The following is a 21843-nucleotide window of genomic DNA, read 5'->3' on the forward strand; positions in this document are numbered from 1 at the left end:
AAAGTCCCGTCTTAATACGCTGCTCCTTGCATTTATTTCTACCTATTTAACCTGCCTAAAACTTTTTTTCCTTTGCTTTTACTTCAAATCAGAGTTTAACAGAGAATAGCCCTGGATAAATATTCAAGTCATTTAACTTTCTTGGGTAATCTCTTCTGACACAAAAGAGAAGCACTTTGTTAGGGACAATAATAAGTCCCCAAATCCCTCTGATTACAATTTCCTGTATTCTTTCATGCTTATCTGTGTCTCCCGGACCAGTTCTGGGGCGGCTGGAGTGGAGATCGCAATCTCAGACCTTCTGAGATCTACAGGGTCAGGGGTAGTGAGCTGGGGCTTAATAATTAGTAGGAAGAGCCCCCCCCCCCCCGGGACGGTTGCCCTCCCCCGCCCAAGTCTTCCGAAGGCAGTAGGGGAGAGCCCTGTCGTGATTTCTGAAACAGGGACACGGGTGAAGGCCCAGAGGACTTCCTTGGCACTTGACATGGGTCTTGTTTTCTAGCAATTCTTTCACCGTTCATCACGGTGATTCTGCTTGCTTTATTTCAAAGCAAGAGGCAAAGAGAAGTCTCAATGGTCAATGAGCTGTCAAGCCCTGCGGTGATCAGGAAACCAGTCTGAAAGTGGAGAGAGCAATGCAGGATCTATAGGAAAACTGTGCAAAAGGAACAGGTGCAGGTTTCCATTTTAGCCTGGGAAAGGGGGACGAGGAGGAAGAGGAGGTGCAGAAGTAGGAAGACACAAGATGGGGCGCGAGAGGAGTTGAACTTGTCGTGGCCATCTACTCTAGTGCCAGAGCGGACAAAGGTCCTTCTCGCAGTAAGTTGACGCACATTGCACATTCCAGATTCAAAACCAGAGGGATTTTGTTTAAGAAGAAAGTCTGTCCATCTGCGAAAACATGCCTCATCTAAGTGTTGGAGGTGACCAAAACTGGGCCGGCGCTGGTGGGGAAGCGCGCAGACGGGTGTCCTGCCCTCCGTGCTCTAGAACTGCAGGATTTCAGAACGCTCACCTCCACCCAGGGGTATGCACGCTCAGCCTGCCCCCTACCTCCCCCAACGCACTCCCAGGCTGTTCTAGAACCCCCGCCACCCTTGCCCCTTTGTTTGCAGGCTGGCATCTGCCCCACACAATAAACGGTCAGCTCCTCGCACCGGCCCCCTCCCTCCCCGGGGTTCCAGGCCTTCCCCGGGTCCCTTCCAGCTTTCTGCGGGTGGCGAGCATCCACCCATCTCGAGGCCAGGCGGTGCGTTCGCGAGGATGCTCGGCCCTCTCCCAGCCCGCGGCCTCCTCCCCTCTCCCCTGCTGCTGCTGCCGCTGCTGCCGCGAAAACCAGGAGAAGTGGAATGCGCACGGCGAAGCGCCGCGCGGTCGCGGCGGCACTGGGCATGCTCGGCACCCAGGGCAGGTTTGGGCGGCGGGGCGGACGCTGCCTCACTAGCCGGGCGCCCGAGCCGGCCGCCGAGGCATAGGTGGAGGCTGAGGCTGCCGCGCGCCGCGGGAGGAGCCTCGCCCTCGGCGGCGGCGGCGGCGGCGGCACAGGTGGCGCGGGCCACGCGCGGGGCGCAGCACGGGAGCGCTCGGCGCCGGGCGCCGCGGCGGCCCCAGGCTCGCGCCCGCGGCGGCAGCCGGCCGAGCGGAGCGGCGGGCGCGTGGGGCGGCGGCGGCGGCGGCGGCGGCGGCGGCGCCCGGAGCCCCGAGGAGCCTGGAGGAGCCCGGAGCCCGGAGCCCGTGCAGCCCGCGGAGCCCGCGGAGCCGGGCAGGGGGCGCTGCGCTCGCCGCGCTCGGAGGGGCCGCCGGGCCGGGCGCCGCGCACTCGCGTCGGGAGCCGCCTCTCCCCCGCGGCGCTCACCCCTGCTCCCCGCCAGGATCGCCCGTCCCGCGGCCGCGCTCAGACAACAAAAGCGGAAGATGCTGCAGTTGGGCAAGGTCAGGACCTTGCCCTGAAGCCGGGCGGCGGCGCGCACGCCTTTTCCCGGACTGAGGAGCTGTCGCCGGTGGCGGGTGCATGTTCTCCAGGAAGCAGTCGGGCGCCGCGCCGTTGGGTGAGTTGCTTTCGCTCGGCTGCCGGGGCCAGGCGCATCCTCCTCCTCGGCGCCGTCCTCCTCCTCGCCCTCCTCCTCCTCGCCGCCGCCGCTGGGGGTTGGTCCTCTGCTCCCGGCCGGCTGGCGGCCGCCGCGCGCTCCTGCCAGCCGGGGGAGGACTGCGATCGCGCCCTGTCCCCTCTCGGAAGACAGCTCTGCTTGGAATGGGGACCGGGGTTAGTGCCTTTCTCGGAGCGGTTAGCAAGTGGCTTCTGGCGTGCTCCCCCTCCCCGCCACCCCTCTCCCCCGGCGGAGGCGTATATAGGGCAACACCAACAATACTGCTCCCCGCCACCTTCAAGAACATACCCGTTGCCTTCATGACGTCCCTAATATACCGAGAAGACGGGGTGGGGGTGGGGAGGACTTCCCTCTAGTCTTTTGCCCTTATGTTCAATGTCATTACGATGTTTGGCTAGAACAAAATGGAAATACTTAGTCATATGCGTCCATGGCCGTTTCTTCGGTCTCCCGCTGCTTGCCAGACCCAGAGCCCCTTTGGTCTATATTTAGCGGTTTCAGAGGAAGCCTTTTCAGCTCGATTCACAGGTTTCGGGGGCTTCTGCGTCCTGACAATAGATAGCGAGGCTCTGGAAAGCGCCGCCTGAAACCCAGGTTTGGAACGCTTGTGCATGTGTGTGGGAGATTGCGATGCGATATTTGGGTGATCGGTAATTAATGGCTGAAAGCAAAGCTGTTTTTCTTTTTCGCCGACCTTCCTCTTATTCTGGTGTGTAATGTGTTTTCATCGATTGCTGCTCAGCTGGTTCGAGCCACTACGTTCGGAATTAAGTCACTGGAGAGGTGGTGCAGCCTCCTTGGTCCTGTGGTAGGAAAACAGTCTTAGGGATTTGGGGGTGTGTGTGTGTATGTGTGTGTGTGTCTATGTGTGTGTTTCCAACAAAGAACAGCTACTTCCAAAATGCCTAAAGTTGTGTTGAGATGTAAATGGAGGGGAAGTGAAGGGTGTGTGATGTGCAGAAAAGAGGGGCAGGTTGTGGGTCCAAGATGTTTTGTTCCCCTTGTGTGCTTTGGTTGAACTGATCTGATTTGTTTTGGCCCTGAAAGGTGTTGTTAACATGCATGCCTAATGTTATCAAGCAAATACGTTGGTGTAGAAAAGGGATATGTTATAAGCCTGCTGGCCGGGCCCGACATGCATAGATTTTCACTTTTCGGAACTATGTGACCAATATTTAAGATGCTTGCAATTTTCTGCACCGACTTCCATGAAAATAGGGAGGTGGTCAAAGTACGAAGAGTTCTCTCATTGTGCATCTTTCCCTCTAGCTCCGAGTCCGGTGGTAGCCCAGTCCGTCTCCTTTGCAGTTAGTAATTCACCTACCGGCCTCCAAGGCTTTCAAGCTGCACCACTTCTAAAATCCCAGGGAGAAGTGTTTGATATGACTCATGTGGAATTACAGGGATGAACCTATGCGTGATTTAGGGGGCTCATTCTGGGAGAGTGAGCAGGCATCCTCAAATAGGGACTGGATGCTTTAAACCACCTTAAATTCTTTGCCACACACAGAATCCATGTTTAATGTTTCAGGGGAAAATGTTAAGTGGCATCCGTACTGCTCTGTGGGGCACAGGATCTCAGGACTTGAATGAAGACGCTTGTATTCCGAGTTAGATGGTGAAATTGGGAAGGCCTGTAATTATACAACTAGCAAGTCTCAGCGTTGCAGAAAGGACTGGCAAGCTGCATAGGGCTGGAGCCGGCTGAACGGTGTGGTTAGCTCTGTGTGTTCTACTGTGTTAGTTCCACCTTATCCACATCTAGAAAAACTCCCCAAGAGCCCTTTGAACACGTTGTTGTGCTCGCTGCTTTGTTTTAATATAAAATTTCTTTCAAAAAGAAGCACAAAGTGAGGGAGACGCTCCTTTTCTTTCTTTCTTTCTTTTTTTTTTCCTTTTTCAGTCTGCTGTTCACTTTTAAACATGACTCTTAAAGGACTAGTAGATGTTGTTCCGTGCTTAGGTTTGTGTGCAGAGAACCGCCGAAGAGCATGGAGAAAGCTACATGTGTTGTGTATGTGAGTTTTATGGTATATTGTGGATTGAAAGTGATACTACCTGATTGAATGGCAATTGTAGTAAGCACATGAGGTTGTTGCTCTAATGAAATTGTCATAGTCTCGCGGAAAGGAGTTATTTAATTTGGTGAATGTTTGTGTAGTTGTACAACCTAATCATTATAGATGTCACTAATGTTTTCATTGTTTGTAATAAAAGTCATGCACTGTCAAATTACAATATTTCCATCAACTCCACATCTTCCGCAGTAGAATGCAAGCCAAGACTTTCTCCCAGGGAAATGGTTCATTGGGAAGAAAATGAAATTCCAATGAAATTAGTAGGAAACGGCAATTTATAGTTTTGTTTAAAAATTTCTAAGGATAATGTCACTTTCATAATGATCTTTAAACTTAAAAATGAAGTTAATCGTATTCTCAAATATAACATTAGTTTTGACATACAGTTGAATATGCAGGGCTCTCCTGAAAATATTATAGAACTTGTAACTTCCCGTGGTGCTTTATCAAATTCTCTTTGATATGGTATACATTTAGGTGGGGTTGTTGGTGAGTTCTGTAATTTGATCAGGTTTTCCTTATGTACAAAAACAGTAAAGCTACATTTAAAATCATTTTTTGCAATTTGTCCCTGAAGTCAGCTATACTTTCTGTGGACCAGTGTATCTGGTTGTAACAAACCCGTTGGACTAAAGTGGAAACTGTTGCATTGCGAACTGCCAAATTTTTTTTTTTTTCCTTCTTCTTTTTCTCATGACTATCCACAGAAGGTTTGGACAGTCATTTATGATTGTTTCTCTGTGGAAACATTTTTACTTCTGTGGTGGGGAATTAGTGATGCTAGTATGCTCTTCCTGAAAGGTTTTTGTTTTTTTTTTTTTAATATTTTTATCTTTAGAAGATGCCACAAAGTTGCGAGTATTTCAACTGGACCACGGAATTCAGAGAATGAGTTCCTTCTGAATGACCATTCAGAGCGTGAATACCAAGAGAACTCAGGCAGATATTCTTAAGTCCAGTATTGTCACAGAAGGTGTGGTACAAGGGGTCTTTAATGGCTGATTCACAGGTTAGAAATACCTTTTCAAGCCAACTTCTTTGTTGGCATCCATGATGGTTTTCATCATCCATATTCCAAAGGTGTTCTCAGGACTTCGATGGCTTTGTGATAAGTATTATGTGGATGTGGTGAAAAGTTAATTTGAGTGGGAACAGTTCACGATACTTGTTGCTGGCTTCAGGTTTATCTGATTATATGCCAAAGCCACAGCTTTTTGTATTAATGTAAAATATTAAATGTGTCATAGATAAATAGCTTCTATCACATTGTCTGCCAGTCTAACCCACTGATTAATACGTTGCCTGGTTGGGTTTCATGAATCTAATTATGTTCACAAACAGTGCCTCTGACACAGGAAACTCACTGAAATATTTTATCGTACTGTGCTTTTTAGTCCATTAAAAATGTTAAGACTCATAACAAAAATGTGTAGTGATGACACTTCCAATTGTTTATCTTTTGATCATATAGCTGTTAAGTATGATCTCAAGCTCCATATCACAGTTAATTGATTTGTAGGAAATGTCTTAGCTATATTAGGATATTGAAGTTATACTCTATATCAATTAGTTTTTGACAAATTGCAAACAGTACTTTCTAGAAGCATTTCATCTTAGACACATGTTCACGTGTATCCCTTGGTGAGGTTCCTGAGAAGTTATGTGCAAGATGAATTACATCTATTGGAACTTATTATTCCATTAATTGTCATTTCATGTCAGAAATATATTTCTAGAGGAAGAAGTTGAGCTTCGACCTACAAAGATTATTTATATGTGTATGTGTGTGTGTGTTTGTATAATGTATAAACTCTATATTATATATAAAATACATATCTAAAATAAAGAGACTTGTTTATATTATAGTGCAATGTTATTTGGGATTCTGCTTTGCATAGGTGCAGTCAGATGTGTGGAGCGAGCTCTGGCTTTGGGTGGATCCCAACTGTGTCTGTTTTTAGCTGTGTTCTTGACCATTTACGTTATACTTAGACTTAAGCTCAGTTTGTTTTTTTTTTTTTCAGCTGTAAAATGGGTACAAAAGGAAAGGACAGAATATCTGAAGAGATTGATCTCAGGATAAAGTAAATAAAAGCATAAGTGACTTGTAAATTATAAACATTTATGCAAACACAGGAGATATATATCTGTTTATTAAGAAAGATACTTATACTTCATTTGTGTATTACTAAATGTTATACAGGTCTCCACCCTCTCTAACAAAAGCTATTAAATGGATATATTCTTTCCCTATTCCTATTGTAATATTATTTTATTATGTAGGTTTGCATAAACTATATTGAGTTTTCTGGTCTACAGCATACCAGTCCTTTACACTTTAAAATATATATTAGTTAAGCTAAAAGAAAAGCCAGCTATATCTCCCACCACCATTATTAAAAAAAAAAAAGATTCTAGGGGTACCTGGGTGGCTCAGTCAGTGAAGCATCTGCCTTCGGCTCAGGTCATCCCAGGTTCTTGGGATGGAGCTCTGCTTTGGGCTCCGTACTCATTGGGGAGTCTGCTTCTCCCTCTCCCTCTGCCTCTCCCCCAGCTTGTGCTCTCTCTCTCTTTCTATACTCTCTCTCTCAAATAAATAAATAAAATCTTAAAAAAAAATGAAAAAGATTCTAATCAAAGCGTCAGAAATTATAAAACCTTGATGTTCTCTGTTAGTGTTATATCATTCACCCGATTAATAGAAAATTTTCTACAAGATTCGTACAAACAATGTCATAGAGAGTTGAAGAAACATGACCTCTCTTTCTATGAGATCACATTTTAAACATGTGCTCTGTTGGGAACGGGGAACAAATCCCATCATAATATCATTGTAACAAAAAAGAAAGAAACCTTAAAGAGAAGATTCACTCCCCCTATTAAAATCAACTTTTGAAATAAAAGTATGTGCACTGGTACCTTTTGGACAACACATGATAATTTTCACTTGTTACCTCCCTCTGAGTACTTTCAGTAAAGTGCCAGCTCCTCTGGGTTTGAACATGCCCAGCTCCTACAAAGGAGAAGCATGATCTTTAGCAACATAATTCTTACAAAAATAACATTTGGATGTATCTTAGAATTTGTTACAAAATGTGACCTATGTAACAAGAGACTAATTTATCTTAAGCCAGAAAAACATTTTGACAATAAATATGGTTATTTATATTCAAATTTATGTGTTGTTGTGGGAAGTGCCAATTATAAGTTACCAGAGTAAAATACGTGTTATAATAAAAGACCTTTCTGTTTTTTGGCTCAAAGTAATTGGTGAGCCAATTATGTTTGGTTAAATAAATATAAGTGTCAAAATTTCTACATCTTTCACATGATAACGTATTACTGAGTGGGATGCTTAATTTGTAGCATTAGATGATGAAGAATAGGTAGAATTTAATTCTATTATTGAAATTAGCTAATACATTTATCCTGCGTAGGTAAGGGCTAGAGTTTTCTTAATAACATTTTTTTTTTTTTTGGCTTAGTAGCTGTGATGATCATAACTGTCTTTCAAAAGTTGGTACAGTAGGTATATTGGAAATGCATTTTGTATACATGTTTTATATAGCTTATTCTTTTGGTTTGGAGGTTTCAAGTAATCTTACAATGCTTATTGTAATCTTTTTTCTTTTAAATGTGAAACAACATAAATCACCAAAAAGGCATACATTTATGTTAAATTATAAAATGTGCCAAAATGTGGATTTGGGGTGTCCTTAGGAAACCCAGTAAGTAGCATCCCAGGACCCTTACGGTTTCTGAAAAAAGTTGGTATTTTGAAAGAAAAAGAAGTAAAGGAGTAGCCACTATGGGTGAAATGATCAGTTTTGATTAGATGTAGCTGGGTGTGAGGCCAGATGACAACCCAGGACCTTGGCCTTCTCCCATCCTCTCTCCCCACAGGGACAGAGCTGTCTCTGAGCCCTAGAGTCTAGCCTTGCCTCTCTGCAGGCAGGAAGATCTCTAGAGAGAGGAAGGAAGGAACTAGCCAAGATGCTTCCTTTATTTTTCAGAAACAGAGAAAGTGAAGGGTTGGAGAGAGGCCAGAGTGTCACATGAATTAAGTTCCCTTTACCTGGAAAAATATCAGAAGTAGGCAAGAAGTGTTCCTCACTGATGACATGGTTTATAAAGAATTCTGGTTGTAGATTTCTGGATATAATAGCTTCCACATATTTTGCTTAGAAGTTGAACTCCTTAAATATTTTATGGTATTTTGACACTATATCCGGAATTATCAGGAGAGTGTCTAATGTCTGGTTGATTTATAGAGAGTATGGTCCAGGAAAGTCAGCTGATTTATGTATTGCCAACTTTAAAATAATTCATTCTCCGTGTTCCCTCCCTACTCTTCACGTTAGACTTTGTCAGTAATTGGATGGCCTTGTAAGTGGTGAGAATTGGGCATAAAAGGGACAGTGTCATAATCCGACTTCCCAAACCATATATGAATAACGATTCATGCGAGCTATTATCTACAGCGTCCCAGTGTAGATAATTAGAGTTTGGTTGGTATTTATTGTTTAAACTTTTAATAGGAGCAAAAATGGACACCATCAGGAAAGAAGAAAAAAGTGAATTTTTAAGTGAACGTGGTGTATTATTTGACTCCGAGCATGACTACTCAACCTTAAAAAAGCTCACTTCTTAAAATAAATTTTATTCTTCTCTCTCAAATATTTTGTTTGGACTCTCAAACATTAGAGTAACCTAGCAGTCTTTACTTTCAGAAATGCAATAATTTAATTTCCAGGAAGAGTAACTTCTTTGGCAGCAAACCAAGTCTCCCAAATTTAAGAAAACCAAAATCCAGTCTCTTGTCTCTAACACAGTCCTCTCTGGTGCTGACTCTGTTGTGGTTTTTAAATTTTTATTTGGTTTTTGTTTTTTTGGGTCGCTGGATAAGGAGGCGGAGCAGAGCTCCAGAAAAGCAGAACGGTGAAATGGGCATCATCTGAAAAGTTTCAGAAACAGTAGAATTCATGTCATGTTTACCCAGGTCGAGAAAGGTGGCGCAGGGAGCTTGGGGCTTGTAGTGTATGTATCAAACTCTTTGGATTGAGTTGGGTTGCAGAAGAGTAATAATGTTCAGTGCCACCATAGGTGCATAAAAAGAGTAAGTCGCCTCTATCCAAAGTGACATTACACAGGTAGGGGTTATCTCTTCCAAGAAATTGGGAAGTGTTCATGATACTGGAGGTGAAGAAGGGTAAGCAGAAAATTGTACTGAATATGATACCCAGCACACATACCCATAGATACACCCATACAAACACAATAACATAGTGCTAATGACAAAGTTTCAAGTGTTTTGCTCTTTGTTTATTATCTGTCCATCAAAAACACAATTGTTGTTATGTGTTACACCATTACACAGGAAAAAAAAAAAAAGCATGCCTTTACATTTTGGAAAGAACATTATATTTCTGCTTTGGGAAGAATTTCATTAATTATCTGAATGCCTGGCTGAAATTAACAACATATATCCTTTGAGTGTACATTACATATATCCTGTTCAGTGCTACAACTTGATTTTCTCTGTTTTTAAATTAAGAGATGTACTGAGTTGGTTTAGCAAGTTGGTGTCTTCCTGAGAATTGTGCAGTGTATTAGTGAAATATTTTCTCTTTTTTGAATAATGTTTTATTCTTTTTTTGTTTTCAAAAGTAATGCATGATCATTAGAAATTTGAAAATACAGGAGTGATGAAAGGAAGCTAAAGTTCATGCATGATCTCAAGTCACAGAAATGACTCTATTTTTAGTAGAAATGCTAATCCATATACATTTTTAAATTCAGAAGATTCCTCATATTCTGTTTTGTTACTGTTTAACATGTAAAGTGGCTTTTTTCATATAATTTGCATTCATTTTTAGTGTCTGTTTTCCATACCTTTACTTAACATCATTTACTTAAATAACTTTCTATTTTGGGAGATTGGTGGCATTTTCATTTTTTGGTGGGATATATGATGCTGTGATTAAAGCTAAATAGTTTTCATCAGGCTATTTTTGGTAGGTTACTTCATACACATGGATGTTATCAAGGCTGTTGATATATGTTGTCAATTTGTCCTGCAGAAAGGTTATATAATTTACATTTCCTTCAGCGAGAGAGGAGTGTGCCAGATTCCCCGTGATTTCAACAACTGGGTATTATAATTAAAAAAAAAAGACAAAACCCAGGCAACACATTCCAGTTAGGGGGAAAATTGTCTTTTCCTGTGATTTAATTTTCTTCTCTATGAATATGGCTGAGGTTAAATCTTATATAAGTTTATGATACTCTCGTAATTCTTTGTAAATTATCTTTTTGTATCTTCTGCATATTTCTCAATTCATTTTTGTCTCATTTCTTACTGATTTATATTATTTGTCTAAGGTAGTTGTATTACCCTTTGCCATGTTTTATCAGTTTATTCCTCGTTTTATTCTTATTTTAAAAACATAATTCTGAAGCTTATAGTTAAATGTGTTCCTTTTTTCCTGGGGGAAGAGGGGTCCTCTTTAAGAGAACATTTGCTTGCTCCCTGACTTTGTGTGTACCAGTAGTGAATACGGCAATGGAGCAAATGGTGGAGGGAGTATTTAATAGTCATGTCCTGACTTGACTGAGTCCATATCTTGTCTATTTTTTTTTTAAGCAAGTGGGTAAGTTACTATTAAGTGTCAATATTGATAATGGGGAGATAACTCCTGTGTTTTCAGGTTGTTCTGAAGGCAGGTTAAGACACTGTGGATCTTCGGGTGCCTGGGGTCTCAGTCAGTTATGCCTCTGACTTTTGGTTTCAGCCCAGGTCATGAGCTCAAGGTTGCGAGATCGAGCCCCGTGTCAGGCTCAGTGCTTAGCACCGAGTCCTTGAAAGTCTCTGCCTCTCCCTCCACCTCTTCCCCTCCCCCACGGCACACACACATGCTCTTTCTCTCTAAAATAAGTAAGAAAAAATCTTATTAAAAAAAGAGACGTGGACCTCAACTATACAACAAAGAACTTAGTATATTTGTGAATCTCAAATACCTTATTAACTATTTCTACTGTTAAACAATAAAGATGACTTATCTTTTTCCCTAATTCTGGCCTTTGCTTCCTCCACATGAAGCATAATTACATGCCTGTATGGGCTCAGGGACCTAAACGTGACAGGCCAGCTCTTTGCCCCACCCTGGGGCTCACGGGTAGAAGCTGTGTGTGCTATGACCGTCCTCCAGGTGGCGGCGCCCAAGGGTGTTTCAGCCTGTTTGGGAAGAGTAAGTTAGGATGTCCTTCTTAGGCAAATATGTGATTTTCTATTTCACAGATCCCACAGATATATATATACACACACACACACACACACACACACACACACATATATACATACATATCTTTTCTTAAGAAGAGTATTTATTTTAGAGAGGGAAAGGAGAGAGTGAGCAGGGGGCAGTGGGAGAAGAGAGAGTTCTGAAGCAGACTCCCCGCTGAGCATAGAGCCCCATGCGGAGCTTTGATCCCAGGACACTGAGATCATGGCCTGCGCTGAAATCAAGAGGCACATGGTTAACTGAATGGGCCACACAGGTTTCCCTATATGTATATTTCTATATCATATCCTATGTGTGCCCCCTAAGTACATCATGTTCCTTTCTCTCTGGTCACATAGGACCATGCGTCTTTCCGCCCAACTCCAGACTGGTCATCTGTCTTTTTATCATTGATCCTCAAATCCTAGGATATTAATTGGTGTATAGTGATTACTCCATGAATCATGATGGACCATACATTCAGTCTTGTTTTCTTTTCTTTTCTTTCTTTTTTTTTTTTTTTAAGATTTTATTTATTTGACAGAGAGAGGTCACAAGTAGGCAGAGAGGCCAGCTGAGAAGAGGGGGAAGCAGGTTCCCTGCTGAGCAGAGAACCCAATGTGGGACTCAGTCCCAGGACCCTGAGATCATGACCTGAGCCGAAGGCAGAGGCTTAACCTACTGAGCCAACCAGGCGCCCCTCCAATCTTGTTTTCATTGTCAGAACTGTTCATAAACAAGGGTTTGTTTAGTTGCTTTTGGTGCATTTTGGGTACTGGGCCACTGTGGCATTCTGGAGGGAATGCTGACTTAGGATTCTGAATTCTGGGATCCAGATTATGGAATCAGTTGCTTTCTCTTGTGACCTTATACCTGGACCTATTTTGTCATTTGCCCCTTAAGGTCAGCCAACACTTACAGTATTTTTGTGGATGTGATATGACAATCACAAATGCAGAAGGGCTTTGGGAAGCATCAGCATAACAAACATTTACGTATGAAGTAGATTCCCTGAAATTTGTGTTGTGTCTCAAAATCAGGGTTTTTTTTGTTTTTTGGGGGTTTTTTTTTGGTTTTTTTTTTTTGATAGGCTGGAGTCAAAAGATTTTCTTGTCTGTAAAACTAAATCTCTGACCTCCATTATGTGGTTATGAAATGCTTAATCCCCTAATGGTTGCGAAGATACGGCTACATTCCATGCCATCGGGTATCCCTTAGAGGAGGATTTCTCTTTTATCCATCCCTGGAAGTAATTCCTGCTATTGCCTTATACCACTTCAAAAATTGTGTCATACCAAATTGGCTCCAAAAATGTTCTCTCTTATTTTTTTTTCTTTTTTTGCACAGATATGTGCTGCTTAAAAGAGTAGTAAAAATGAAGCCCTATTGTTCCTCAGAGATTGAAGTCTGTAGAAATGTCCCCAGAATATTATTTTTTCTCCTGGTGGGCTGCCGAGTCTGGCGCCTGGAAGGCTTTATCAGAACAGTTTTAGAAGTGTGAACTGTAGCTGGCTTCCATTTTTTGAGCATATTTCCTTAAATACTTTGAACAAGATTTCAGAGAATTCTTATCACTCTAACTGTAGGCTGCCAATAGGAAGAAATCATGTGTAAAGTTATGAAAAAAGCCTTAATTTGTTCCCCGTTCTCCGAACTTTTGAAGGAAGTGCCGAAGGGAACTTGGTAACCCCTCAGTGAGTGTGTTGCTCAGTGAGGAGTAAAGTTTTAGGGACTCAGGCTGAGAGGCTAATGATGGTTTTGCTTGTGCCTGTAGTAACTGCAGACACAGATCTCTCTCTCTCTCTCTTAATTTAGCTTTTTAATTATTTTAATTATTAAAATTATTTTAGTCATGCAGGTTGCATGATGAATTTTAGTGATTCTTTGTTTCTTGGGGTAGCAGTTGGAAGTTCCTGGGGTGCTCATAGCTTGTACATGTGAACCCCTGAACAAAACAGAGTGTAAGAGGATTTGGGGGAAGAGGAAACTGACCCTTGGGGGAACTTGGTCTTAGGTGACATCCCTCCTTCACCCACAAATACAGATGGTGGAGACATCTGGTTCTGGTAACCTCTGATAGAGGGGTAAGCGGTTAGTAACCCCTGACAAGAAGTGTGGAAATTTTAAGCAGTGAGAAGGAGCAGGAAGCTTAAACTAGTTTTGGCCACTGGAGTTTTTGATGGGCCGGCCAACTGGGCATGGAGGAATCCATCCGTGGACAGACTGGGCTGAGTATAAATTCTGAAGAAGCAAATATGTTTTAAATCTTTATTTATTTATTTTTTTTAAGATCTTATTTATTTATTTGACAGAGAGAGGCAGGCAGAGAGAGAGAGGAGGAAGCAGGCTCCCTGCCAAGCAGAGAGCCCGATGTGGAGTTCGATCCCAGGACCTGAGATCATGACCTGAGCCGAAAGCAGAGGCTCTAACCCACTGAGCCACCCAGGTGCCCCGCAAATATGTTTTAAAGAGTAGCAAATGGCAGGTTCCTCTAGGCCCAGATGATCTGCCCCCCTTTGGGTGGTCGAGCCATTTTCTCCAGTCCTGCTCAAACCTGGGTTTCAAGCTCAGGTTGCCACACCCCCTTATTTCCTGTCATTTCTGCAAAATCCTTCCCCCACATGTGTGCCAACCCTGTTAAAATGTATTCTGTAATTGCAACTAAGACTCAAGAGCTTTCAGTGCTGCACATAAAGACTTTACATTTTCACGGTGGAATACTACGCGTTTATGTGGCTTCCTGGTGACTCCTCCGAATATGCGTTTTCTCTCAGTGGTTCGACCTCCAGAATGGCAGGTGAGAGAGCTGCGGGGGGTGCGGGGGGAGCGCAGGGGGAGAGCAGGGTGACAGCCTGACCCGAGGTGCTATCTTGAGCTGAACGGGGTGTGGGAGGAAATAGAAGCAAAGCTAGTCCTTTGAGCTTCATAGCACGTTAGTCATTACAAGTGCTTCCCCACGTTTTATCTTTTGAAAGTGTGGCTGAGAATTTTGAAAACAATGGAACAGATTTTAGAACCAGTAGTAGGTTGTGTCATTTTTGCTTGTTCTCAGAGGCTCCTTAGGTGGTAGTCATCTGAGTTGAAATATACATGCTGTTCCTTGCCCGTTACTTGTCATGGGAGCTGGTTGAGATGTGGGGATTCAGGATTTGGTGGCTAGAGGGTTTTTTTTTTTTTTTTTTTTTCTTTAAAATTTTATTTATCTATTTTTTTATTTAGCTCTGACCCGAAGAAGATGCTTTTGACCTCAGAGTTATTTTCAGCTTCTCCCACTGTTTGATGCCCTTGCTTTTTCTTCCTCTTACTTTTTAGAGCGAAGCGCTTTGTGGTCTGTGAGGGATCCTTCTCTTTCCTCTTGGGTGTATCTGATTAGTTTTCAATACGTGTGCCCGTGGTTTACAGTCAAGAGCTGCCTGTATACTGTCAGAGTCATTCCAGAGTTTCCACTTCTGGTTTTCCTGTCGGCAGAGCGATGTCACCCCTGCGTTTGCCGCTCACGTGTCTCTGAAGTTGGGGGTCACTGGTTGGACTGCTTGGACATCCGTTAGGAGGCAGGACAGTGTGGCCAGGCGGGTCATCCTGGTGCACGCGGGGGGCGCCCAGCACTTGGCGTTGGTACCGGTGGCGTGTGGGGAAACTTGGCCATCGGCCTGTTAAGACGCTAAGCTGCCTGCACGCGTTAAGCTAAAAAGTACAGATGCAGCGTGAGCGTTCAGGTGTTGTGACGTGTGGACGTGCACGGAATTAGAGAGCCCATCGTCATGTCAGAATTTGTGAAGCTGCTTGTGCCGCCCCAGGAGAAGATGGTAGAACATTTGGGCAGCGGGTCTCTGGGCTGCTCCGTAGCCCTGAGCAGAGGACAGGGGGCCATGCGCAGTGGCCATAAATGTTACCTAAATCCAAATGTAAGAAGGTGCCGTGTTCCCCTCAGTCACAGAAGTTAGGGAAAATGTCCAATGGCTTGTCTGCTGCGACGGTGGGAGGACTTGGCTATGTGAAAAGCCTGCAGGGGGCAGTCTTGTTCGCTGCGCACTGAACGCGGGTCCTGGGAGAGCTCGCTTCTGGCTTGTAGATGACCCCTGTCTTTCGGTGTCCTCACATGGCATTTTTTGGTCCGTGTCTCGTTCTCTCTTCCTCTTCTCTTAAGCTCTCTAATCCCTTCAGGAGGACCTCATCTCATGACCTAATCTAACCCTAATTGCCTCCCAATCCCCAGCTCCAAATATCATCCCATTAAAAGAGTAGGGCTTCAACATATGCATTTTGTGGGGACGCAAACTTGCCACCCATACCGGCGACCACAGGGTAAAGCCAGCAAGGTCCCTATGCCCAGGAAGGCCCAGATTCGGGGTGGCGGGTTTGAGGTGTTGGATATTGCAGTAGAACCTGAGGGAATGGGAATCACCGACTGATGATCTGAGTCATTATTTAAGGCATTTTAAAGATTTTTTTTAGTTCACTTTAAGTGTTTTTCTTTGATTTATAAATTATAGAATGTGACACACGGAACAGTACGCTAGACAGAATACCTGGGTACAAATTTCCATATTGATTAGCATACAGTATTCCAAAAGTCTTTTTTAAATAATATTTTTTAAAAATTACATGGATGTTCCTCACCTTTGTTGAACCTGTCACTTCTTATCACCTTCACTCTTGAAAATGCGGATCCCAGCCCTCACCCGCCTCACCAAGATTTCTGTAGCGGACTCCTGGCTGGCCAGCCTTTCCTGTGCTTCTTTGAGGTTCTTCACCACGGGTACCTGGGTGGCTCATTCCGTTGGGTGGCTGTCTTCAGCTCAGGTCGTGATCCCAGGGTCCTGGGGTCGAGCCCCGTGTCAGGCTCCCTGCTCAGCAGGGAGCCTGCTTCTCCCTTTCCCCACCCCCTCTTGTGCTCTCTCTCGCCATCTCACTCTCTCAAATAAATAAATAAAATCTTTTAGAAAAATAGATGAAGTTCATCTCCACAACAGCTGAGAGTTCCCTCTGTATTCACTTGTATCTGGCCTTTGCTTCGAACCCTGGCAATGGCACACACAGATCAAAGTTCAGCTCCTTCCTGTCTTACCTGACCTACTTCCTCTCCCATTGGTTTGTTTTGTGGCAGCCACGGTGGCTGTCTCTCTGTCTCTCCTGCGCATCTCGCTAAAGCTCATCCTCCCTTAGGTTTCTCACCTGATAAATACCCTGTTTTATTTTCTTCCTAACGTGTAAGAGAATTGGAAATTTTCTCATTTACTTATCAGTTTGCAAGTTCATTTTCCTGTCTTTCCCCATTAGCATGCAACCTCTTTGAAGGTTGGTCATTAAAAAGACTTTGAAATTCATCTTATACTGATGTGGTAAAAGTAGGAACTGACCAGGATTAATGCCTCCCTGGCTTCAAATAGATATCTTATGTAGGATAAATTTTTAATATGCAGTAATCATTGAATCATATCACAGATATATGTTAAAACAGGAAGACAAGATAGAAGATAGATCATCTATCACTGAACGAGTGACAGAGACCAAAGTGATGACTAGTTAGGAAGAGCTGATGCGTTTCCATGTGCGGATCTAATATAATGCTTTCACCTACCAGGTCCGCTGTCATGTGATTTCCTGGCATTCTCAAGTGTAGCAGGCTGTTTCTCAAAGGCAGATTATCTCCTAGTAAACGGAATATAAATATGCCAGGAATTCTGTTGCACGAGGACATTAAACTTACTTCTAGAACAAAAGAATAGACATGTGCAAAGTTTACTTTTTCCTTGAATAATATTCATCATCTTAGAGAAAGCAGAGAATAGGAAACACAGGGAAATGATGGATTTAGAGAACTTTTAGGATACTCATTTGTTAAGACATTATCTTAAGAGAAAGTATTGATGAACGTAGGCAAAAATGGGAAAAGTGGTCATATAGGATTATCAGAAGTAGATTTATTTTCTCAAGGTGAATTTATATTATATTCCCTGTTATATTTAAATTGAAGATACATTCTAGGATTTGGAACATTGTCAACTGAAAAAAAAGTAAATTATTTTAAAATTATGACAACATTATCTAAATGGTGCTCTTAGCATAAGCCCTTGAATGATCTATGTTAGAAATTCTGTGACTTAATAAAGAATATATGTTAATGTGTCATGAACATATTAAAATATCAGAAGCCAATTTATGTGACTTCAAGAGTGATTTTTTTCATGACTGCATACTTACTTTTATTTCATCTCATATGGGAAATGCCTGTAACTTGGAGTTAACATTAACAGAAAAATAAGTTTTTGCTTTTCTAAACTTTTATATCTCACATTTGGACTCTGCTATCATGAAATCCTCTTTTAATTTAAATTAGCTATGTCTTTAGTTAAATTATGTCTTTGAAAAATATAAAGCCTCCACATAGAAAATTAGCTTAAAGTTATTAAACTAGTATCATTAGATTGAGGAGATTTCTCTTAACTAACAGGACTATTTTGTTTATTTTATATTGTTGTTACCCATTTAAGCAAAAATATGGATTAAATTATTTGTTATTGTATTGGCTGCATCTGTCTGCTCCTTTAGCTTTTGAATTGGTTCATAAATCATCTGAAAGTAATTGACATAATTTAGTCTTGGGGAGAAATTTGGCAGTGTGTAACCAAAAGGTGTCATCTGGGTGCATGTTCAGATGCTGGTCTCCTCAGGAGCTCAGTGGAAGAGGCATTCCATCTCTTTCTCACATGTTTGGCTGTTGACATTCAGCATGCTAATAATTTCAGCTCTTGGTTTTGAATCTTATTCAAGGAGAGAAGTGGTACCTTCACCTGCTTGTGTCCCAAGGGCAGTACATGCCTTGAGAAGGTTTTCGTTTATGAGTCATTCTGGGAAATCCAGGCCTACATGGCTGTATCCTTGAGAACCATGTGAAATTGCGGACATGCAACTTTTGTTGACCTACAAAAATGGCAGTTGAAACCCAATCATTAATCTCATTAAATCGAGGTGCTAATTAATAATTGCAAAGTAACGTGTATACTTTTTCCTTCTGCCATTCACCATTTAGTAGGTTAATAACAAATAAGAGATTCAAATTCTCTTGTGTTTTCAAGTACTCAGGGAGATGTGCCAACTCTTGGGTCATGGGGGAAACCGCTGATTGGATTAAAGTTGGCAGGGCTAGAAAGAATTAACTTAAATCCCTGAGAAACTTACAGAACTGTCAGCTGGTGTGTTTGGCCCTAGGGAGTGGGATGCAGTCTGTCACTTTCTGCCATAGACAGTTACTGTTATCTTCATCATTGATTCAGTCTCCTCTGGGTTTTTTGTTGTTCTTGTTTTTGTTGTTTTGTTTAGCTTAGCTCTAAGCTTATAATTTTGTTTTTTTTAAGCTATATAGGATTGATTGATTGATTTAAAGGAAAACAAAAATTAATGTTCTAATATTTTCACGAGACTCTTTTCTAAGTTTCAATGATTATTTTGTTCTTGAACTTTAAAATGTGACATGATCATTCTAAGTTATGCTAGAATTCATATGAAAATGTCATTGATTTATATAATTGAAGCTCCTGAGTCTTGTCCAAATGTTTTCTTCAAACTGGATATGCTGGTAATACTGAATTGAGGGCATTAAAATACAATTTAGTTTCTAAGACTATAAGTAAGCAGTTTATAAAAATTGTCAATTAAAAAAATCCATCTGATACCCGTGATGTGATGGTTTGAAAATGGCGATTGTCTTTTGTGACTTCTTCCCCAGATCTGATAGTTCCAGTCTAATCACATGAAAAATATCAGGCAAATCCCAAATGAGGTATGTTGTACAAAATATGTAGCTCAGTATTCCTTAGAACTTTCAAGGTCATCAAAAACGGGGAAAATTTGAGACCTGGTCAGAGCCAAGAGGAGCCCAAGGAGACGTTAAGAACAAATTTGGTGTGGTGTCCTGGATGGGATCCTGGAATCCTGAAAGGACATTAGGTAAAAATTAAGTAAATCTGAATAAAGTATGGGCTTTAGTTAATAATAATGTATCAACACTGGCTCATTAGTTGTAACAGATATGCTCATGTAAGATGTTCATAATAGGGGAAATAGGGGAAATGTGGGATTCTCCCTACCATTTCTGCAATTTTCTGTAAACCTAAAATGATCCTAAAACATAATGGCTGTTTTTCAAATCTGACTTTTAACACTGTTCATTTTTTAAATGCCTGCTCAAAGACTTCAGTAAAGGAAAGGATGATCTGTTTTCTTTTAATAGGCTTGGATGATATCCTAATATCTTGAAATTGTTAATTCAAATTGATTTATTAACTATTAAATAGCAAATCAGCACAAAAATATTTTTTATCACCAATGTTGTGGATTTATGGTTAAGGTGAAGTAAGGGAGGGAATGTCTCAAAATTACCAAAAAAAAATAAATTAAAAACCTTTTTATTCAATAATGGCTTACAGCTATAAGATATAGGTAATACAAAATTTGCAAAATTTCTTCCTTAATATATTTTGTTTAGTTTATGGCTTTTATAGGAGCTAAGGGCATTGTCATTTGTTTTGAAAATACTTTAACAAATGAAAATATTTTAACAGGGAATCTTTGCTTCCTTCCATTTACAAAACCAGAAACAAATGTAACAAATATTCATTTTATGAATTGTCTTACTGATAACTTTAAGGCCTTGTCCCTGGTCCTCTTACACAACCTACACAATCCTCAGGATGTACCTTTGTACCTAGCGTTAGAGTTGCCTGATTTACCAAGTGAAAATACAGGATGCCTAGTAAAATACGAATTGCTGGTAATCAATAGTTTTGTTTTGTTTTCATAATAAATATGTCTTAGATATTGCGTGGGGCACACTTATGCTAAAAAAACACTTGTTATTTTCCTGCAATTCAAATTCAGCTGGACCTACCTGTGTGCAATCTGTTGGGCATGACAAGACCTTCAGTTCTCTTGCTTTAATAATATTGAAAATAATAATTATCAATGTTCTTGAGCTTTTAATATATGTTTCGGACTCCCAACACTTTTCTTGTGATAGAAGACCTTCTTTTGGGTTTCCTAATTCTTCAACATCGTTATGTTTTTGTTGTTGTTGTTTGTTTTTTTAAGAGAGAGAGCAAGCAAGAGAGAGTGCATGCAGGAGTTGGGGGGTGGGGCGGAGAGAGAGGGAGAAGAAGAATCCCAAGGAGGCTCCATGCTCAGTGCAGAGCCCGACACGGGGCTGGATCTCATGACCCTGAGATCATGACCTGAGCAGAAATCAAGAGTTGGACACTTCACTTCACTGACTGAGCCATCATCCATGCACCCTTCAGTGTCACTGTCTTAAATCCATTTTCTTGTGCTAAGCCATTTAGTCTTAACCTTAACCCGAAGTGAACTCTTTGGCTTTTCATTCATAACGGACGATTTCATATTTTGTCTTTTATAGTAATCATCTGTTAACTTGTCGGACATTGACCTTGAAGAAAGAATCTGTCCTAATCCTCTGGGCGTATCATACAAATGAGCATAATGTATTAAAAATTTTATGATTGAGTAAGGAGATTGTGTATTCATTAGGATAAACTCAGTTATGCTGCTTTAACAGACAGCAGCCAAATTTCAGCAGTTTAAAAAGAGTAAAAGTTGGTACATCTTCAGCTTGGGTTGGTGAAAGGTGAGAGTGGGGGCTTGGATGGTCCGAGGCACTCCAGGATCCGGGATCATCATCTTAGTGGATTCTTCCGTGATCACAGAGGTAGGGAGACAGGAGTGGAAAATTGAGTCACCTATCACTCAGCCCCCTATTATCAGCCAGAAGGAGTGGTGTGGCCGTGCTCAAGTTTCGCTGCTGAGGGAAGCTCGCCTACCATATGCCCGAGGACATGGAGAACTGGGATACTGGTGAGCAGCCCTCCATACAGCACGGAAAAAAAATATTGGGGTCTTTGAAGGAGGGTTGGACAGCTTAGAAATACTTTAATTTTAGTAGTTATTCATGAGCCTACAGTTTTTATTGGGAAAACAAATTTTGCTTCGGAATTCTGGTACATAAAATAAAAACCGAACAATTTGTATAAAAGAAAGAAAAATGTCAAAGTCTCATTAATGGCCCAGAATAGGGCATGAGTCATGATTGGGAATAAATATTATGATAATGCGCTTAGATGAAATCGTAGCATACTCCAAAGTGGCCTTGCTGTTTTTCAATATTTCCATGAAAATGAACGTTTCTGGAAATGCTATTCCCACATGTTAAGAGAAGGCAGATCAAACTCTTCCTATATATACATACATATGCACACGCACATATATATGTCTATGCAAATGTATGTATATATAGTTCTTTTTAAAAATAAACTTGGAGACCTGATTTTTACATTTCATTTTGGTGGGAACAGCGGGGACACTTGC

General features: G+C 41.8%; 1 protein-coding gene across 3 annotated transcripts in view; it reads left to right on the forward strand.

Annotated features, from left to right (window-relative positions):
* Positions 1-1892: 1892 nt before the first annotated feature.
* The window catches only part of CTNND2 (catenin delta 2), a 901368-nt gene continuing 881417 nt past the window's right edge, over positions 1893-21843 (forward strand). For 2 of the 3 annotated variants that reach the window (XM_032337744.1, XM_032337745.1), the window contains exon 1: positions 1893-2048. In XM_032337744.1, coding sequence (XP_032193635.1) covers positions 2012-2048 — 37 coding nt within the window. In that variant the 5' untranslated portion in view covers positions 1893-2011. The other variant, XM_032337748.1, reaches the window with a different exon arrangement.

The sequence above is a fragment of the Mustela erminea genome, chromosome 3 (genome assembly GCF_009829155.1).
Source record: "Mustela erminea isolate mMusErm1 chromosome 3, mMusErm1.Pri, whole genome shotgun sequence".
Taxonomy (NCBI): Eukaryota; Metazoa; Chordata; class Mammalia; order Carnivora; family Mustelidae; genus Mustela; species Mustela erminea.